General features: G+C 38.9%; 3 protein-coding genes across 11 annotated transcripts in view; 2 read left to right on the top strand and 1 right to left on the bottom strand.

Annotated features, from left to right (window-relative positions):
* Window positions 1–552: 552 nt before the first annotated feature.
* Window positions 553–5,785, top strand: josd1 (Josephin domain containing 1). The gene is made up of 5 exons (XM_051915434.1): window positions 553–721; window positions 1,151–1,827; window positions 1,918–2,046; window positions 4,019–4,213; window positions 4,292–5,785. Exons 2-5 carry the CDS (start codon window positions 1,544–1,546, stop codon window positions 4,389–4,391), a joined length of 708 nt encoding a protein of 235 aa, XP_051771394.1. The 5' UTR covers window positions 553–721; window positions 1,151–1,543; the 3' UTR covers window positions 4,392–5,785.
* A 2,201-nt stretch (window positions 5,786–7,986) lies between these two features.
* Window positions 7,987–16,389, top strand: cbx7b (chromobox homolog 7b). Its single transcript, XM_051915433.1, has 6 exons — window positions 7,987–8,319; window positions 8,985–9,028; window positions 9,230–9,295; window positions 9,475–9,541; window positions 9,634–9,955; window positions 14,728–16,389. The coding sequence occupies exons 1-6, from the start codon at window positions 8,251–8,253 to the stop codon at window positions 14,925–14,927; spliced, it is 768 nt and encodes a 255-aa protein (XP_051771393.1). The 5' UTR covers window positions 7,987–8,250; the 3' UTR covers window positions 14,928–16,389.
* A 764-nt stretch (window positions 16,390–17,153) lies between these two features.
* Window positions 17,154–21,444, bottom strand: part of ep300a (E1A binding protein p300 a) — a 34,281-nt gene continuing 29,990 nt past the window's right edge. For 8 of the 9 annotated variants that reach the window (XM_051915424.1, XM_051915423.1, XM_051915426.1 and 5 more), the window contains exon 31: window positions 17,154–21,269. In XM_051915424.1, coding sequence (XP_051771384.1) covers window positions 18,315–21,269 — 2,955 coding nt within the window. In that variant the 3' untranslated portion in view covers window positions 17,154–18,314. The remainder of the gene's footprint in view (window positions 21,270–21,444) is intronic. The other variant, XR_007932995.1, reaches the window with a different exon arrangement.

The following is a 21,444-nucleotide window of genomic DNA, read 5'->3' as shown; positions in this document are numbered from 1 at the left end:
CATTCTCTTGCATGTTTTTATTTATTATTTCAGCTAATTTAATTATGATTTCAGTAACTAGTTTGTTTAGTTCTCTCTCAGCTTTGTTAAACTTGTTTTAAGTCAAAAGAAAAATACAGATTCCGTCCATCCCCAGCCTAGGCATGCAAATATATCTGATACTTATTATTTTGTTATGCAACTATTAAACAGTTACTAGTTTGTGGGCTTCCAGTACATCTGGAATGAAGTCATCAGGCATTGTCATTTGTTTTCTCATTAGCACTAAATGAAAACAAACAGAAGGGTGACTACTCATTTACCACAGATGTTTGAAATTACAACAGATGTAAATGTTGATGTCTGGATCTTATTTTCTGCTAATCAATAAGGCACAGACCTAGTGGGCTGTTTATACAGAACAGACCCTACACAATCCCAAAATATTTTTATATTGGGGGAAAAAAAAGGATAATTAATGTTTCCAAAAAGATATAGTCTTTTATTAATTTCCTAATGTGGGCGACCGAGGCGTGTTTGACAGTCCCATGGGATGCAACCTGCTCGTGACGCAAGCCAGCGGAAAGCCAATGACGTTTTGCGCATGCTCACGTTGAGCCAGAGAGCTGCAAGGAAAAAGTACAAGAGACAAAGGAATAAACAACTCAAGGAGTGGACGCGAAAACACCAAGTTTGAGGAACGAAAGCAACCTAGACTGGAACATATCGTGTGCAGACAGAGGTATGTACTGGGAATGATTACACTGAGACTTTGAAAGATGCCGTTTTATCCGTTGCTATCACGAGTAGCACGTAGCCAGAGTGTCAATTTGGTCTGAACGCAGTAGTTGAGAAGCTCAAAGAGAAATATGGCATGTCTTAAAATATCTCGTTAAACTTGGGTAAGAAGTGTTGAGTATCGTTTCTGTCTGTTAATAAGTCATATACACCCATCCTGTCAGTTGGCAGGAAGTTTTGTACAGCCATTCCCAATGCAGTCATCCTGGGCACAACTGCACATTAGCCTTTGAGGTGTCAAAAGCGGTCCTGTTTAGACTTGCCACTCGGTTAAACGCTAATTAATGTTCCGTACTGAAGCATTTGCTGTTTTTTTTTTTTTTTTTTTAATCTGATTTATAATCAGTCTCTTGTTGTGTTTCTTTCTCTAAAGCCAAGGTTATCTCTGCAGTTCTCACAGTGGTCTTCTATGGCAGTTGCCAGGGTCCTGCACTGCTGACCCATTTAGTCCCGGTCAGCTGTACGAGTCAAGCTGTCTTTTCCACCCCGGTGTCAGCCAAAATGGAAAGAACTTCTCTGCCCTAGTGGTTACTATGGTGCTCAGCAAGTCTTTGTGCAATAACAACATGAAGAACACAGAAAGAGGACACAGTCGAGTCTGCTTCTGAGAAGTAGTCCGTTTCCACGTGTGCTTATTTTTTACTGATTCACTGCAAGGTGCACTGGCTCACCTTTCATCCCAGTAGCAAACTCCCCTCCCCTTGCCACTCATCCCAAGCAGCTGAGAGGTTGCTGTGGAGATGATAGTGGTGACATAGCAGCAGGAATGGGGAGTACTCCATGTTCTGGTAAGGGGAGGGGGGTTGGGGGTTTTCAGGAGTTGGGTTGTATGCCATGGAAGGTCAGCAAGCAGAAAGGAGAAGCCGTCGGTGGACGTGGGTCTGAGCTAGAGGATAGGCCAAATGCTGGAACGCCCCCCACCTCGTCACAACCTCCCACCATTTATCACGAAAAGCAGCATCGAGAGCTGTGCGCCCTGCATGCCCTAAACAATGTCTTCCAGGACGGAGCAGCATTCAGCCGTGATGCACTTCAGGACATCTACCAGAGGTCAGTGCTAAGATGTATTCTTACATCTGAAGTGGTCTAATGTTGGGATTTTTTTTGTGTGCATACTTCTGCTTCCTCTTTCTTTTTCAGGCTCTCTCCTAGCACTTTGGTCACACCCCACAAGAAAAACATGCTGGGTAATGGTAACTATGATGTGAATGTCATCATGGCTGCATTGCAGACCCGTGGGTTTGAGGCTGTTTGGTGGGACAAGAGAAGGTATTTTATTATACTGTTGTGGTTATAAATCTTTCAAAAAATCTGGTCTAAATCACATGTGCCAAGAAATGTGCTCTTTGAATTCCTGTTGGTTTTGAAAAACATTTAAAATAATTTTCAAGAAAAGTTGCACCACATGATATTTTTTGCCTGCCCTGAAGTAAACTTTGCCTAATATTTGATATTTTAAGAGACTTGCTGACCTTTACACAAAGTAACTGCTAGGTTCCTCTCTATGATATCATTTCCTGACTTATGCAACACTTGACTTGATTAGACAGACAAAAAATTCTTCATACAATAAAGCAGTGAAGCATTTCTGCTAATAAAGTAAACTAAAAAAAATGGCAAACTCCTTTTTTTTCATTATGATACCAGGAGTGTTGTATCACCCTTTTTTAAATGACCACAGAAAAAAAAAAAAAAAAAAAAAAATGAATAAATAAAATTAAAATAAAATAAAAAATAATAGTAATCAAACAGTTTTGGTTCCTATTGACTTCTATTGTAATTTTATGTCCATACAATGGAAGTCAGTGGGAACCAAATATCTTCAAAATATGTTCTTTTATGCTCCAAGTCATAAAAGTTTGGGGTAAGTAAGTCATAAAAGTTTGGAGTAACACTTTATTTTTTTATGGTCCCTTTGAAACATTCTGTTGACTATAAGTAACTTTGCAATTACATGCTTACTAAATCTCATTACAGTATTAGTAGACTTATAGTCTGTTTAATATCTGCTAACTATTTATTGTGATTGTCCCCCAACAGAAATTCTACTGACTGTAAGTAATTTTGCAAGTTCATGTAAGCTTATTGTAACCCTAACCCTACCAGTCTACTAATACTCTACTAACACTCTGAGAGTAGTAGGCATGTGATGGTATCAAATTTTCATGTTGCGATAATTAGTGAAGCTTTTATCATGGTATACGGTATTATCACGGTATTGAAATAATTAGCAAAAAAAGGTTTAATAACTGTTCATGTTAGCTCAGCTCCATTAAATAATACAGCTACAACTTTTGATTTTAATAATGTGTTATTAAATGTTGAAATTAACATTAAGATTAATAAATGCTTTAGAAGTTTTTTTCATTGTCAGTTTGTTAACTAACGAAGCCTTTTTGTAAAGTATGAATGAACAGAATCCGAACATATGCAAACAAAACCTAGGGCATGTTGTAGTCCAGATTAAAGTATAAAAATGTTTACATTTGAAAATAAATAGCATTAAGTCTTTAAGTATTTGGTGCTGTGATGAGCACCATTGCGAATACAAAAATCTCAATGGCTGTTTGAAACATTTAAATACTAAAAGATAGCTGTTTATGGGTGTTACCGGGGTAACCGCTGTGTTTCTGCTGTTCTATCAGTGCCGTCTGCTGTCAAGAGAGCGAATATGCATTTTCATTCAGCACGTCATCTTCACTCGTTCCGCCATGCGCTGATCATGCACATTAGGCTTGTTTACATCAGTGCGTGCCTCTTTGACGCAGCATACAGCGGTTTTGTGCATTTTAAATGGTTGATGGGTAAAGTATTCTTAAAATGCATTCTAAAAATTTGAATAATTCGTAATAAATATTGACAGTATTTTGAAGTGCCCACGATAATAATATCGTGCATGTTCATTATTGTGATTTATATCGTATTACCATATACCTAAATGAGAGTTAGTAGACATGTAGGTGCAACTTATAGTCAACAGAATGTGTTAAAGGGACCATCAAAATAAAGTGAAACCAAGTTTAGTGAGGGCGAGTAAATAGTGACAGAATCTTAATTTTTGCGTGAACTGTCCCTTTAATTTTATGCCCCAGAAGTTAAAAACATGGTCATCATAGAAGAGATGCATTTGAGTCATTGTATGTGTGAATTGCATTTTTAATCTATTTTTGTTTATTAAATGAATAGGTGGGCCATTAATGTGATATTCATTTTTTTGGCCTATGTATTTGTTATCCCACAGGGATGTTGGCAGCATTGCACTGCCGAATGTCACTGGTTTCATTTTGAATGTGCCATCCAATCTGCGCTGGGGGCCGTTGCGACTGCCCCTCAAGCGGCAGCACTGGATTGGAGTTCGAGAAGTGGGAGGAGTCTACTATAACTTGGACTCCAAACTGCGCAGTCCTCATGCTATCGGAACAGCTGATGAACTGAGGTAGGTGTGAGAAAGTAGCGGTCGGTTTTAACGCAAAGGTCTGTTTTATCTCTAGCTGTCATTCTGATAATTTCGCAGGAAGTTCTTGCGTCACCAGCTTCGAGGGAAGAACTGTGAACTCCTATTGGTCGTGCCAGAGGAGGTGGAAGTCCACCAGACGTGGAGGTCTGATAACTGATGAATGTTTTGGATCGCTTTTTTGTTGTTTTAGTTAGGTTTTTTGTTTTGTTTTTGGAGGTTTCTCAAGTTCATGCTCAGGAGGGAAATGTGAGGTTCAATCAGGGACCCTTTTAAAGAGCAGCAAATGGAGTTGCACTCAACCAGTCATGAAAGCACACTGCTCAGACTTTGTTTACACACACACACACCGCTGGACTCTTGCCATCGAGAGAGAAGCAGAAAAGAACACACACAGGGATATCACAAGACAACTAAACACTACGCAGAGAATTTTGTTTGGTATTTGGGATTCTGATGAATTTTTTATACGTTGATTATTTCTTTTACTTTGTACTGTTTTCTGACTTGAAAGTGAGAAGTTATGGAATTCTTAGTGATGTGTTCTCCTTGTGCATCACCTGTCATCCTCACTTCTTCTCTCTTTCCATGTGATTTTCCCGTGCAGCCATGTGATCGTTTGAAATGTCCGCCACACATTACAGGTCACCGTAAAAAGATGTTTGTTTGACCAACTGGATTTTTTGAACACAGGGGTGCATATGTACTTATTTAGTGCATGACATGTACTTGAAGATTTAGAGAAGGAACACCAGTAGCCCCTGCTTAACCGTTCCCTACATATTTAATGGCATAGTGACAGATGAGTTGTTTCCTGTGTATCACAGTATAGCATGGCACCACAGTAATTGGATGTTTTGTGTTAGTTTCCTATAGTTACCAAAACGGTCACTTGTCAGTCTCTTACCTTAAATGGTTGCTCTTAACACTCTTTCTTGTTAAACGGTTAAGGTTAGACTCGTTGAATCCTAGACCACATGTAAGAAAATTAAACAGGTGAGTGTTGGTAGTAAAAAAAAAAATGTCAACTACCAAAAACTGTGTTGTTAAACAAAACGGTTGTATGTACTTTTACACAGAAAATGCTAATAGTTAGAAAGGTGAAGGTCTCTAAATCTGGCAAGTTAATTAATCTTTGATTGATATTGGATTAATATGGCCTTAAACTGTTTACAGAGGGAGCAGATTACACAAAGGGAAGTCTAATGCATCTCAGGTTATCTTCAGATCCAACTCTATTCAGTTTCACTTATTAAAAAACAATCTTCAACACATTGTGTAAAACACTTCAAAAAGATTAGACACTCAAATCAGATACTACAACTTAAAAGGAACATTCCACATGTCCATACACAGGGTGCTTTGTAATACTGTAGAGATGAATAGATTCTTTTGCCATGACAATCTAATTCCCCACGTCTCTTTTTCAGGGAGATGGGGACAACATGTGCTCATGCCATTGTTTTCCATTCAAATAAAATGCTTATAATGGCACTTTATGTATGATGTAAAATGTGCTGTGACATCATTAAAAATGTCTTTGTATGTATAAAATGTAGTGCTGCTTTATCTTGTTCACATCATCTACACTGTTGTTAAAAATAAAAAGGGGTATTTTTTTCTTTTTTGAAAGAAAAACTATTAAATTAATCAAAAGTAACAGTAAAGACATATATAATGTTACATAAGTTTTCTGTTTCATTTGAACTTTCTGTTCATCCATGAATCCTGAAAAAAATACCGGGGTTGGACAATGAAACTGAAACCTGATTTTAGGCCACAATAATTTATTAGTATGGTCTAGGGCCTCCTTTTGCAGCCAATACAGCCTCAGTTCATCTTGGGAATGACAGATTCAAGTCCTTTACAGTGGCCAGAAGGATTTTGAGCCATTTCCTTCCTGAACAGTGGCCAGGTCACTATGTGATGCTGGTGGAGGAAAACTTGCTCCTTAAATGACCCCAAAGTGGCTCAATAATATTCAGATCTGGTGACTGTGCAGACCATGGGAGATAAAATGTGAAACTTCACTTTCATGTTCATCAAACGATTCTGTCACTAGTCTTGATGTGTGTATTGGTGCATTATCCTTCAGGGTACAATGTTTGAACCATTGGGCGCACATAGTCTTCCAGAATGGTTTGGTAGTCCTTGGCAGTGATGCCCCATCAAGCACAGTAGGGAATGCCATGATATTATGGCCCAAACCACCATGCTTCACACTGGGCACGCAACAGTCTGGGAGTTAAGCCCCTTTGGGGCTTCTCCACACTGTAACTCTCCCAGGTGTGGCAAAGACAGTGTAGGTGGACTCACCTGAGAACAATACATGTTTTACATTGTCCACACTACAGCCCAAGATTTCCTCTGCTGGCACTACTGAAATGACCAAAGGTTTGGCTATAGCAGCCTGACTATGAATATTGACTAGAGTTCCTGACAAACAGTTTTGGTGGAAACAGAGTTGAGGTGTGCATTTAAATCTGCAGTGAGTTGGGCAGCTGTCGTTTTATGTTTTCTGGATATAATCCGGGTTAGTACCTGGACATCCCTTACAGACAGCTTCCTCTTGCGTTGACAGTTACTCCTGTTGAATGTGGTTCGCCCTTCATGCTGGTATGCGGACATTACCCTGGATACCACAGCTCTCGGTACACCACAAAGACTTGCTGTCCTGGTCACAGATGAGCCAGCTAGACACACACCAACAGATTGTCCTCATTTGAACTCTGATATGTTTCCCATTAAGGGGGCTGTTTGGCCTAATGGAGGTTAGAGAGTCTGACTTGTAACCTGAAGGTCATGGGTTTGAGTCTTGGTACCGGCAGGAAATGTAGGTGGGGGGAGTAAATGAACAGCGCAATCTTCCACTTTCATTACCTACAACTGACTAACCCCCAATCGCTCCCTGGATGCCAAAGTAAAAATGGCTGCCCACTGCTCCGGGTGTGTGTTTGTGTTCAGTACTTTCTGTTATGTGTGTGCACTTGGATGGGTGAAATGCAGAGCACAAATTCCGAGTATGGGACACCATACTTGGCTACACGTCACTTTCGCTTTTATGTTGTGTGTATTGCAGTATTTGATGTAAAGCTGTGCTATTGCTCAGCTAATTAAACCTTCACACTCTGCTCTTATTGATGGAATGTAAAATCAGTGAAGACTGGCCACCAGGCCACACATATATAGGTGTGAAACCTCCAACATTATATTGGCCAGTGTTTCAGTTTCATTGTCCAACCCCTGTATATCACTGTTTCCACAAAAATATTAAGCAGCACAACTGTTTTCAACATTGATAATAATAAATGTTTCTTAAGCACCAAATCACCATATTAGAATGATTTCTGAAAGATCCTGTGACACTGAAGACTGGAGTAACGGCTGCTGATAATTCAGCTTTCCAATCATCAGAATAAATTACATTTTAAAATATATTAAAATAGTTATTTTAAATTGTAATAATATTTCACAATCAAATTAATAAATTAATAAATTAAAATAGCATAAGAGACTTCCTTCAGGTATACATCTTTGGGTAGGAGAGATTTTAGATCTCAGTTGCCCATAGATACCATTGTAATGCTGCAAGTAATACAAACTAATGTCTTTTATTTTCTAATTATTATTTTCCAGGCCTATTGCAAAAATCAAATCTGAAAAGTAAGCAGTATAAATCATATTAATCCTGAGTAAAATTAAACTAATGTGGTACCTGCTGGTTGATTATCCGACCAACAGTGGCGCAAGTCAATCCGCTGTGTGGCGCACGGGGGCGCGCTGCGCGCTGCAGATGTGTCGCAGATTTAAAAAGTCACTGTACTCATCTAGTACAAGGAAATGGAGCAGTGCAAAGCATAAAATACTCAATTGTAAACAAGGCAGCGGAAGAGAAGGAACGTGTGCAGCCATTCTAACTGTGCATGGGATTTGCATTTCAGTAATTTTAACGACAAGAAGGAAAAACACAGAGACACCGAAAGCTACTTCATTATTTTTTTAGAGGAATAACTTAACCAATGGAACTGTCGGCAATCGGTGAGCAAGTGTTCGCTGTGGAATCAATTATAAAGAAAAGAGTTAGAAAGGTAAGTGACATGCGCGTGTAGCTGTGTGTCTGTTGACAGTTCAATCTGTGCCCGCTGCACACATACATGTTAGAGGGGCGAGGACACACACGTTCCTCTTACAACAACGTGGAAGTGTGTTTGTAGTCTAATAACTTAGATGATGACGCATGTCGCACAGCACGCTTTTGGAATTGGGTGGTAATCCTATCCGTAGTCATGGAGACTACGCAGTTTTATTTTCCGATATGATCTAATCACTAATGTTAATTGTAAAGTTTGGTCATTTAGATACAGAACATGAGGTTTATTGTGTCTTAAAACAGCATTTGAGGTTATTGGTGCGAGCAGACGTAGCTCTCAATTACTTTTAAATAATATTAAAACATGCATTCGGCTTAAAATAACGTGGGTTAAATGACCGTTACTTTTATCCTCATCTGTAAAATGTCAGGACTGTATTAAAATAAACAGGAGGAGCTGTTAGTTTAGGGGTTGTCCCTTCATAATTCTTTATGACGCAAGCGTATAATTACGTAATCGTACACGTACGAGACAAAAACAAAACAATCATCAGAAATGTGTAATCGAAAAGAAACATTTTACTAATGTTAATTTTAAAATCATATATTTTAATGTAATGAAAATGTAAATTTAGTATTGATTTATATTTATTTATGTTTCAGGGTCATGTAGAGTATTTATTGAAGTGGAAGGGCTGGCCTCCAAAGTAAGTATTTATTATTATTATTATTATTATTAATTACAGAATAAGCTTTATTCTAAATGTCTTTTAATTATTCTTTTGTGTGTGTTTTTTTTTTTTTTTTTTTTAAGTTCTACAATTACCAATCTAGAAGCTATGGTTTTTATTTGCATGTCATGTCAATATGAATATGCAACCTTTTTTCGTGTATTTATGATTTCAAAGGTACAGCACATGGGAGCCTGAGGAGCACATCTTAGACCCTCGACTGGTTTTAGCGTATGAGGAAAAGTGAGCAATTATAAAAATGAAACTTGCTTGTTCATTCTTTCACTTTCAGCCACTAGTAGGGGTGAATTTAGTTTGATTGGGACACTTTTTACCATTGAGATGACTGGGCAAAAGTGTCCCTATCAACCTAAATTCACCCTATCTGAATTCATCACACTGCATTTTCTAATTGCACACAGAGAACAGAGAGACAGGTCAGTGGGGTGGCGTAAAAGAGGGCCAAAACCAAAAAGACTCATCGTGCAGGTAATGACCACTTAAACATCCTCATTTCTGTGATTGTTTCCCTGCTTAACTGTCATTAAAGTTATGTCTATCCACATATTGCTTTCTCAAAGAGGAACATTTACGCAATGGATCTACGCAGCACACACAAAGATACAGAGAAGTCTTCAGCGCATCTGCCACTCTCTTTGACCCAGTCGCTTGACCCAAGGTTCCAGTCCTCAGGGACTTGTATATATCGACGATTAACCCACCATAAGAAAAAGAAGAAAACATCCAGAGAGACTTCTGAGGAAGAATGGGATAGAAGGGAAGAAGAAGAAGATGATCACGTTGATGATGATGACGATGATGATGATGAGGGGGTTATGGAGGAGGAGGAAGAGGAGGACACAAGACCAGGGGGAACTAAAACTGGCAGCAGTACTTTAAACAGTAAGTATGTTAGTTGGCCAGAGGGCAGACATAGGCAAGAGTGCAGTGTTCTTTTTCAGCCTTATAGAAAAAACTGTCCTGACATTAGATCAGAACTGCAAGTAAAGATCCATAAACTAGTAGGCAGGGGCATCATGCAACTATTTTTTTAATTTTTTTTTTATTTTTATTTTTTTTATTATTATTATTTTAATTGATATTATTTGAAGGGCACCAGTGGCAGTCTTGGTTCATTTATGTTAATATAAAAATATACTACATATGTATGTATATATATATATATATATACAGTTGCAAGAAAAAGTATGTGAACCACTTGCAGAATTTGTGAAAATGTGAAAAATTTGAACAAAATAAGAGATAATACAAAATGCATGTTATTTTTCAATTAGTACTGTCCTGAGTAAGATATTTTACATAAAAGATGTTTACATATAATCCATAAGACAAAAAAATAGCTGAATTTATTAAAATTACCCCATTCAAAAGTTTGTGAACCATTGATTCTTAATACTGTGTGTGGTTACCTGGATGATCTACGACTGTTTTTTTTGTTGTGTGATGGTTGTTCATGAGTCTCTTGTTTGTTCTGAGCAGTTAAACTGAGCTCTGTTCTTCAGAAAAATCCTCCAGGTCCTGCAGATTCTTCAGTTTTTGAGGATTTTTTGCATATTTGAACCCTTTCCTACAGTGACTGAATGATTTTGAGATCCATCTTTTCACACTGAGGACAATTGAGGGACTCAAACACAACTAATAAAAAAGGTTCAAACATTCACTGATGCTTCAGAAGGAAACACGATGCATTAAGAGTCAGGGGGTGAAAACAGTGTGAAAAGATGGATCTCAAAATCATTCAGTCACTGCCGTAAAGGGTTCAAATATGCAAAAAATCCTAGAAAACCGAAGAATCTGCAGGACCTGGAGGATTTTTTCTGAAGAACAGAGCTCAGTTTAACTGCTCAGGACAAACAAGAGACTCATGAACAACCATCACAAAACAAAAAAACAGTCGTAGATCATCCAGGTAACCACACACAGTATTAAGAATCAAGGGTTCACATACTTTTGAACGGGGTCATTTTAATAAATTCAGCTACTTTTTTGTCTTATGGATTATATGTAAAAATCTTTTATGTAAAATAACTTTTTTTATATCTCTCTCTCTTAAAATATCTCTCTTATTTTGTTAAAATTATTCACATTTTCACAGATTCTGCAAGTGGTTTACATACTTTTTTTTGCAACTGTATATATATGTATATATAGACTGCCCTCCACTAATATTGGCACCCTTCGTAAATATGAGCAAAGGTGGCTGTGAAAATAAATCTGCACAAAATTCTAACCTTTCGTATAAGTAAAACTATTGAAAAGCTCATTATGAAATAAATGTTGTTCTCTAGTTCACGTTGGCCACAATTGTTGGCACCCAATTATTGCAACGTCCTTTTCCCAAGATAACAGCTCTGTGTCTTCATCTATAATGCCTGATGAGTTTGGAGAACACCTGACAAGAGATCAGAGACCATTCCTTCATGCAGAATCTCTCCAGATCCTTCAGATTCCAGCTCCATGTTGGTGCTTCTTCTCTTCAGTTCACTCCACTCATTTTCTTTAGGGTTCAGGTCAGGGGACTGGGACGGCCATGGCAGAAGCTTCATTTTGTGCTCAGTGACACATTTTTGTGTTGATTTTGATGTTTGTTTTGGATCATTGTCCTGATGGAAGATCCAACCACAGCCCATTATTGGATTTCTAGCAGAAGCAGTCAGGTTTTGATTTTTATCTGTTAATATTTGATAGAATCCATGATACCATGTATCTGAACAAGATTTCCAGGACCTCCAGCAGAAAAACAGGCCCACAGCATTAAAGATCCAGCAGTATATTTAACCGTGGGCATGGGGTACTTTTTATCCCTGTTTGCACCAAACCCATCTGGTGGGTTTGCTGCCAAAAAGCTCTTTTTTTAGTTTCATCTGACCATATAAGCCGGTCCCGTTTGAAGTTCCAGTCGTGTCTGACGACTGAATATGCTGGAGTTTGTTTTTGGATGAGCGAGGAGGATTTTTCTTGAAACCCTACCAAACAACTTGTGGTGTTGTAGGTGCTGTTTGATAATTTTTTTTAGGCTTTCTGAGACTCAAGACTTAACTAATCTCTGCAGTTCTCCAGCTGTGATCCTTGGAGAGTCTTTGGCCACTCAAACTCTCTTCCTTACTGTGCATTAGGAGCAGGCAGATTCCAGGCAGATTTGTAACATCTTTAGTTGATTGGAATTTCTTAATTATTGCCCTGATGGTGGAAATGGGGATTTTCAATGCGTTAGCTTTTTTCTTACAGACACTTTCTGTTTTGTGAAGCTTAACAATCTTTTGCTGCACATCAGAACTATATTCTTTGGTTTTAAGGGAATGATTAAGGGAATTTGGCCTTTGTGTTTACACATATTTGTACTCCTGTGGAACAGGAAGTCATGGCTGGACAATTTCATGCTCCTAGTCACCCTGGTGTGCTGAAAAATGTAAATATGAATGGGAATATACTTCAGAGAGTATTTTACTCATAAGTATTTCTAGGGGTGCCAGTAACTGTGGCCAACATGTATTGGAGAAAAACATTCATTTCATAATGTGAGTTTCCCCCCACTTTCAGTTTTTTATTTTGATGAAAGGTTAGAATTTTGTGAATTTTGTGTACATATATATATATATATATATATATATATATATATATATTACAGTCAAACCAAATATTATTCAGACATTTTTGATATTTTTGATATATTGTTACTAGTGGGTGCAGCAGGACACTATACTTCATTTATGTAAGTGAGGATAGCAAAATAAAGTAAACTGACATATTATACCCAAAAATTCTTCATACAGTGGACTACCAGTAAAATTGATAAAAATTTGGAACCAAAAATTATTCAGACACTTTGACTTGACCATGTGTTGCTTAAGTGTTATTTGACATAATTAAGATTATTTTTTCTGACACAGTTTAACTCTGAGATCTTGTCATATTTTATTACCATTTTTTAAACTATTGTGAATAAACTGTATTTATGAATGAAATGTTCAAGGTGTCTGAATAAATTTTGGTTTGACTGTATATAGTAATTATTAGTGTTTCCCATTAAATACCTATACTCTGACAGCCACAGTTACATAATGAACCAAATATATTCTTACACTTCTCATAATAACAAAAAACATCTTTGACGTTGTGTTTTGCGGCATTGCTTTGGCAAAGTATGTTTAACGCGCATTTTGGAACTCAGCACCACTACTTGCACATTATTTTCACATTTGCATAATTTCCAACATTTGTGTGGACAGTCTGACAGACGATTACAGTATTTCACCAGATTTGTAAAGTTTGACATGTTTGTTTTCATTGGAAGTGCATGTTTTCGCCAAAGTAACGGCTTTACTCTTGCAAGTGAATTAAAATGAAAGCATTGTAATTTTCCTATTGTAAAGTAAAATAATATACTTATTATAAAATATTCTTTTTTCATTTACATATATTTTACAGTGTAGTTGTATTACAATAGTAAGGATAGCAAGTTATAATGATAGGCCTACAACTACTACTACTACTACTACTAATAATAATATAAAAGTATATTCATCATCATCATAATAAAAGTCCAGGTACAAGTCAATGCAAAGACTTTTTACTCTGTTCAATTTGGACACTGAAAATGGGTTGGAGCTCTTAATTTGCACCAGACTTTTACAATGTAAAAAAACAAACATGGATATTCATTTACAGATTTGCTAAAAACGACATTTAGTGAGCACTATTCTGTTCTCTTTTTTTTAATGTAAATAGTGTGAGTATTGTATTCACACTGAAATTAAAAACAAAAACAAAACAAAAAACAGCTGCACTTCAAATACCCAGATTATGCAATTTATTAACCAAAAAAAAAGAAATGTGGAATGTTGGACACTTCATGCACTCAACTGTCGCAGCTTTCCTTACATAGCGGAGGGGAAGAGGCAATCAGATGACAAAATATAACTATATAAAGTTCACACACTGGACAGTAAAGTACAGTAGTGTTTTTAAAGAGTGACCTAAATGTCTAAAAATAAAGGGTTTAAAAGGGTTAGTTCCCCCAAAAATGAAAATAGTGTCAATTATTACTCACCCTCATGCCGTTCCACACCCGTAAGACCTTCGTTAATCTTCAGAACACAAATTAAGATATTTTTGTTGAAATCCGATGGCTCAGTGAGGCCTGCATAGCCAGCAATGACATTTTCTCTCTCAAGATCCATTAATGTACTAAAAACATATTTAAATCAGTTCATGTGAGTACAGTGGTTCAATATTAATATTATAAAGCAACAAGAATATTTTTGGTGCGGCAAAAAAACAAAACAACGACTTATATAATAATGGCCAATTTCAAAACACTGCTTCAGGAAGCTTCGGAGCGTCAGCGTGTCGAATCATGATTCGGATCGTGTGTCAAACCGCTGAAATCACGTGACTTTGGTGCTCCGAACCGCTGATTCAACACGAAATGTCATTGCTGGCTGTGGAGGCCTCACTGAGCCATCGGATTTAAACAAAAATATCTTAATTTGCGTTCCGAAGATTAACGAAGGTCTTACGGGTGTGGAACGGCATGAGGGTGAGTAATAAATTACATTGTTTTCATTTTTGGGTGAATTAACCCTTTAATCGTTATTCTTTAACATTTATATCACATGAAGGTGTAAATATGTACAAATTCTACTGTGTCTCAGAGCTTGTCAGGAGGGGAGCCTGGAGTCCAACCACTGAATCAGAGGCAATGACAATATCTCCTATATCTGAGGACTGGAGTCCAGTTATGGGCCCAGAGGAGGTAACTGTGACAGATATCACCATCAACTCACTGACTGTGACTTTTAGAGAGGCCTTCGTAGCAAGGGGGTTCTTCAGGAGCTGGGAGCTGGAGATCTGACATTACAGAGACTGAGTATGTTGTGAGCGAGGGGGAAAGAGAATCGGTACATCCTCTTTTTTTTTTTCCTTTTTTGCTTTGATTATGCGCTTGCACATCTTCCACCACTGTTTCAGACTACATTTATTTGCACTATTAGTTCTAATCAAGTTAAAACCTTTCAAAATGTTTCAAGATTGTGATTGCAATCATTACAATACTGATAGTATTATGAAGTTTTGAAGTTGTATTGGCCATGAAACAAATCACACATCAAGCTAGTTTCTCTGATACTGATTTTGCCATGTTTTGTAGTTTACAGATTCAACTAGCCGAGATAAGCTTGATTTGGTCTGGTCATGTACTTGCATAATGCTAGTACAGAGTAATTAGCACAATTAAAAATTCTGAAAAGCCAAGCTGTAACAAATATGTCCATACATTTACACTTTAGATATATGTATACATGATATGCTTGGTAAACACGTATATATTGACTTCCAATTTAAATTGCACACCTCATATGCAGTAAATTAGAATTAGTGGCCTCCCTATACTTAAAATATGTGAAATACAACTATGGAAATGCATTTCAACACTTTGTGTGCCATCTTTGAGACTTAAACAATATTGTGGTGTTAAAAAGTTTTATTTTTCATTGCACAATGTTCTACTTTTAATGTAATTGTGTGTATGAAATAAAGTTGCATTTTGTTTTTTTCCCAACACTATTGCTTGCTTATATCTCATATCTATCGCAGTTTGTGTGCAATTTTTTTTACATGTTCCTTAGTCCTCTTGTGCATATTCTTGCCAAGTATGACTCTGCACCATCTTGCACAGTAGTCTACAATGTTAGATTTAACTTGACTGCTGTTAATCTTTGGTGTTATTTTAGTCTAAGATGCTAACTGAGACCTGAAGACAATTTTTCTATATTGAGGTGAATGTATATTTAGCCTCTAGGAATGTCCATCTCTGGAAGCTCAACTGTTTAGTATCTGACTTCACGTGTATATATTTGATAAACTGTCTGTGCCAAATGTTCGTGGTTGCTTTTGCTATTCAGAGTATTTGCACTTTAAAATGGAAAACCTGGTATTATGATGTCATAAATAAAACTTTGGTGTAACTGTACCATCAATTACAAATGCTTTTTTATATTTAATCAGCAATGCGTGGCACTGTGGATTGATTAACCATCATGGGTTGACATTGTTTTAGCTCCACATCTACAATGTAAGAATTACACCACACCAAAAGCCAATTATTTTTGAATGGTGCAAACATATTTTAATGTACAATTAAATAATTGGCAAAACGTCTGACCACCATAATAACTTTAAAAAAGAACAGCCAACCAACCAACCAAACAAACAAACAGTAAAACTACTGGAATCAGAGCAACAGTTTTTGCTCCTCTCAGCAAGCACCAAAGTGTTAGCAAGAGAAAAGTGGTCAAAACTAGGAACCATAAAACTATGGTTGGTTTTCCAGTCTGTTTTAGAAAAAAGGAAAAAAAAAAAAAAACAACAAAAAAAACAACTTACAGATCAAAGCAAATTTCCATGGTTTGTACAGTGAATCATAATCTGTATACTTCTATATGCACTCATAAGACATTTCCTCAAAATGCCATGATATTTCTCATTATTCCCAAAGTGGGACGTATATGGTATAACAGCAGTGTCATGTTGCATCATCAATATCTTTGAAAAAGTGTAATTCAATATCAATTCTTGAATTACCTTCAAGTTTTTTATTCTCAAAAATAAAATTAAATATATCTATATATATATATATATATATATATATATAAAACAAATATTGTTCTCCTCGTTTTTATAAAATAAGTCTAAAGCCATATTGCCTCTGTTGTGTAGTCATCCAGCACCCCATTAACCAAGAGAAAACAATTCATTTATAGGTTATTGTCATATGCCATCCAAAAGACCATCCACTTTCTTATCTAAAACTATTTGTCTCTTCCTTGCTGTATTTGTGCACAGGATGGAGATAAAGACAGACAGTGTTGATTTCGTACACACTAATGAAATCCTTGTAATGAAATACACATACAAAGGCGCATTGGTGCTTGTCTGACTTGAGCTCCATTTATGTATAAAAATCTCACAGGTTGAGTCTAAGCTGCCCATAGTTCTTCAGCTCAAAGCATCATAAATCAAGAAGAAACATCTGTCCATTTACCTCCATTCACACATATAGATATATATTTTTACAAAGACATTTCATTTTCAGTAATTTATTTTCAGTTCAGAATTTTCTTTATACATTAAGGAGATCACTTAAATCCCAAAGTTCAGAACACTAGAGATGCGCGTGAAGAGCCAGAACAATAATTCCTTACTGGAGAGACGGGCAGAAAAGAGGACTTGGAGTCAAAGTTGGAAGAGGGTAGTTCAAGGTGATTATTTGCAAAATCCACAATCCCTCATCTGCATTGTACGGTCCTATGCACACCTGTAGTGTCATCAGGTTCCATTACTGAGAAAGAGGGCATAGTGAAAACATTCATGGGACAGGGTGTATGAGGGTGGGAAAACTGCAACATGCATAGGAGGACTGGTATTTCCCATGCAACAAGCCATCAGAAAACACATTATCTTTTCCCAAACACTATCAAAACTTCATTTAAGCCCCAACCACCCCTCAAAAAAAGCAAAGCAAAAAAAAAAAAAAAAAAAAAAAAAAAAAAACCTAAAAATAAAAAATAAGAATATAAATTCATCCATTTATAGTCAGGTTCTATCACTAACAAAAATATACTCTTCAAGAATTGTAGGAGGTTCAAATAGCATATGCCATAAACTGTCCAAAATAAAAGAACAAGAAAATATCTATTAGCCAACCAAAAGAGCTGAGTAATAAATAACAGTTATTACCAATGCCATCATAATCATTACATTTGTGAGAATAATTCGAATACTCTCCAAAACTGATGGCATTTTTTGACTATTTAGAGGAAAAAGAAAACAAAATAGTCCATTTTGTTTACGCATTTTGCTTTTTAATTTCATGCCACTTTTAAAATCTTAAAAAATATCTATAAAAAAAGGCAGACTTCTTCACCCCAAAAATATTTCTGGTCATATACCAAGAGGAAATATTTCCCATCCCTTAACCCAAAACCCTTTGAACACAATTGGCAAAAAATATATTTATATATTTTTATATATTAACAGCAATAACTTACCATTCATTTAACTTAATTTGTTGACTTGCACATGTAGTATCTCCCATAGGAAGTTCAGTTCTTTTCAATTACATAAGAAAAATATTAAATAATAATAATAGTAATAATAATAATACTATCGATGACAGCCTTTGTAAATCCTAGATCTGCTACCAAACTCTGGCAATCAGGACAGTTCTTTGAGCACTGCAACATTACATCAAATCTAACGAATGATTCATGTTCGACCCCATATCTTGGTTATTTGTCAGCATGTCATTTGTCCCTTGCCCATGTAAGGCTCCCATCCCACCTAGCTGTGAAAGCATGGCACTCTGGTCTGCTCCAAATGAGCCCTGGTCCATCGCATTAGCCTGTTGCTGCTGTTGGGATGCCTGCGGTTGTTGCTGTGGAGGGTGCACAGCACTGTGATGCTGAGAAAGGTGACCTGGGTGAGGCGACCCCGTCTGGGTCTGGGGCGAGATGTGATGAGGCGATGGCTGGGGCTGCAAGCGAGGAGATGGACTAGAGTTTGGTGGCTGGGACTGGGGCCGAGGTGACGGCTGGGGTGAGCGGACTTGGTTGCTTAGGGAATTGGGCAACTGCTGGCCCTGCAAATGGGGAGACTGGGACATCTGTTGCTGGGGCTGCTGAGGGCTCATGGGATTGTGTTGAGCAGGAGATCCTCCTCCTAGGTGTGACTGTTGCTGCTGAAGGAGCCGTTGCTGGAAAGCTTGCTGAAGCATGCCCGGAGGTTGTGAACCTATGGGAGCGGATTGCATCTGTTGCTGCTGGAGGGGACCACCGCCTCCAGGACCTCCATCAGCACCTTGGAGTCCTGCCATAGCACTCTGCTGCTGCTGCATCTGGAGTTGCTGATGCTGCAGCCTCTGTTGCAGAGCTGCTGCAACCTGCTGATGGGACACAGACCCAGAGTAGTTTTGCTGGGTCCCAGGCTGGGTACCTCCCTGCTGCTGTTGGAGACCACCAGGCTGAGGTTGGCCAGGCTGCTGTGGGGGCATTCCAGACTGGCCAAGATAACCCTGCTGCTGGGGTGGTTGAGGATGCTGAAACTGAGCATGGTTTCCCATATGTTGTTGCTGCTGCTGCTGCTGTTGCTGTTGTTGCTGTTGTTGTTGTTGTTGTTGTTGCAAATGCCGCCTCATCATTTCTCTGAACTGGGGAGAGATGTTGGACATGTTGGGTCCCTGATTGGGCATAACACCTTGTTGTTGTTGTTGTTGTTGCTGCTGCTGCTGCTGCTGTTGCTGTTGTTGTTGTTGTTGTTGTTGTTGTTGCTGCTGCTGCTGCTGCTGCTGCAACGCTGCCATTTGCTGTTGTTGCTGCAAATTTCCACTCATCATAGACCGCTGTTGAAGTTGCTGCTGCTGTTGCTGCTGCTGAAGCTGATTTATTGGCATGCTATTTCCTTGTGGCATATGCATACTTCCTTGAGCTGCCGCAGGATTTGCACTCATTTGCTGGCCATCGATGAGCCCTGGACCTCCACCAGGTCCTCCTGGTACACCCACACCTCCTGCTCCAGGCCCTCCTCGACCAAGGTACCTAGGAACTCGTTGCCTGATAAAGGTTGCCATGAGCTGAGGGTTTGAACGTAGTATATTCAGGACTTGCTGTTGTTGATGGGGAGAGCTGGGTAACCTTAAGGTTCTTACAAGTTCCAGTAAGGCAGCCTGAGAGTGATTTCCAGGGCCAGCACCTGCAAGTGCAGCCGCTCCTTGGCCACTCATCATACCCATTACCGCTGAATGCCCTTGTTGCTGCTGTTGAACAACTGCCTGCTGCTGCTGCTGTTGAGATGCAACCATTCCTTGCAGACCTATTTGGTTCATTACCCCAGGTCTCTGCTGAGGAGGCATACCAGGACCAGTCCACGGCTGCTGTGGCGTCCCCTGAAGTTGAGGTGCTCCTTGCTGCGCCTGATGCAACTGGACTTGAGGGAGCTGAGACTGAGTTCCTGCCTGCTGCTGCATGCTTGCTGTAATCATTCCCTGCTGCTGATCCATGTGAGTTCGTGCCACTGCTGCTTGTGTCTGGGATGGAATTCCCTGAGGTCCAACCATTGCAGCTCCAGGAAGGTTCATGCTCATCTGGCTTTGTGTCTGGGGACCCTGATGCAGGCCATGTGGAGGCATCATGCCAGGAGCCTGGTTTCTTTGCAAGATCTTTTGCTGAGCCATTTGCCGTTGAGACTCTGCGACTCGTTGAATTTTCATGGCAATTTCTACTGCAGCAGGTGGAGGGCCAGGTTGCTGATGTTGCGGCATCACAGGCTGTCCTAGGCTCGACTGTTGCTGTTGAGGGAAGCCGCCTGGCACCATGCCTGGCTTTCCCATTGACTGAGAAAGTGGAGAGGAGCCTGGAGGTCTTTGCACATATGGAGGAAGGTTGTTGGCATGCTGAAGATGCTGAACCGATGTTGGCTGCTGCTGCTGTGGGATCATGGGCTGTTGCGGGGAGTTCATCATCCCACCACTTCCAGACATTTGCTGGTACTGATGGGCCATCCCTGCCATCTGCTGTTGCTGCTTTGATGGAACACCTCCAACCCCAGGTTGAGTTGCTGGAGGCTGGCATAGCTGAGTGGGCGGCTGTGGGGTAGGAGGCTGACTGCTTGGTGTTGGTGTGCTCGGACCAGTAGTACTACCGTTCCCAGGAGATGGCAGCCCACCATTGCCTCCCGGAAGCTGCTGGCCTGTCCTTTGCATGCTGGCCATTCTTCTACGCACCATCTGGGCCTGCTGTAGCCTGTGCTGGAGCTGTTGTTGTCGCAGTTTCTGCTTGATATTGAGGCAGAATGGCACAGGACACTTGTTCTCTTGGCAGTGTTTTGCATGGTAACAACAGAGTGCGATGAGCTGCTTGCAAATAGGACAACCACCATTGGTTTTGCGCTTGCAGCCTTTGGTATGTTGAACTACACGTTTCATTTTCTGGCAAGATGGAAGTGAGCAGTTGGCATTGCGGCACTGACAAGCATGCACTAGAGACTGGATGCACCGCTGAATACTGAGACGGCGTGAGTCTCCAGGATTCTGCGTTGAGGAAGCAGCCTGACTGTTGCTTTCGTCGTCCAACCCCAAGCCCAGTTTCTCCATCTTGTGCTCGTGACCTTTTGTATTATAGCAAGTGATGCAGAGATCATAGTCCTGTGAGGAGAGGTTAGAATAATCATTAAATGGCAAAGTTATTATTGTGTATTGTGTACAAAAGGACATAATTTACCAGCATTAAGTACGACTAATTATTTAAATAACTATGGTGAACAGACATACTGCTTTTCCTAGCACATTATTTGAGTAATTCAGGACAATGCAAAAAATT

This window comes from Ctenopharyngodon idella, chromosome 12, assembly GCF_019924925.1.
Source record: "Ctenopharyngodon idella isolate HZGC_01 chromosome 12, HZGC01, whole genome shotgun sequence".
Classification (NCBI taxonomy): domain Eukaryota; kingdom Metazoa; phylum Chordata; class Actinopteri; order Cypriniformes; family Xenocyprididae; genus Ctenopharyngodon; species Ctenopharyngodon idella.
This window is presented reverse-complemented; position numbering and strand designations above follow the sequence as displayed.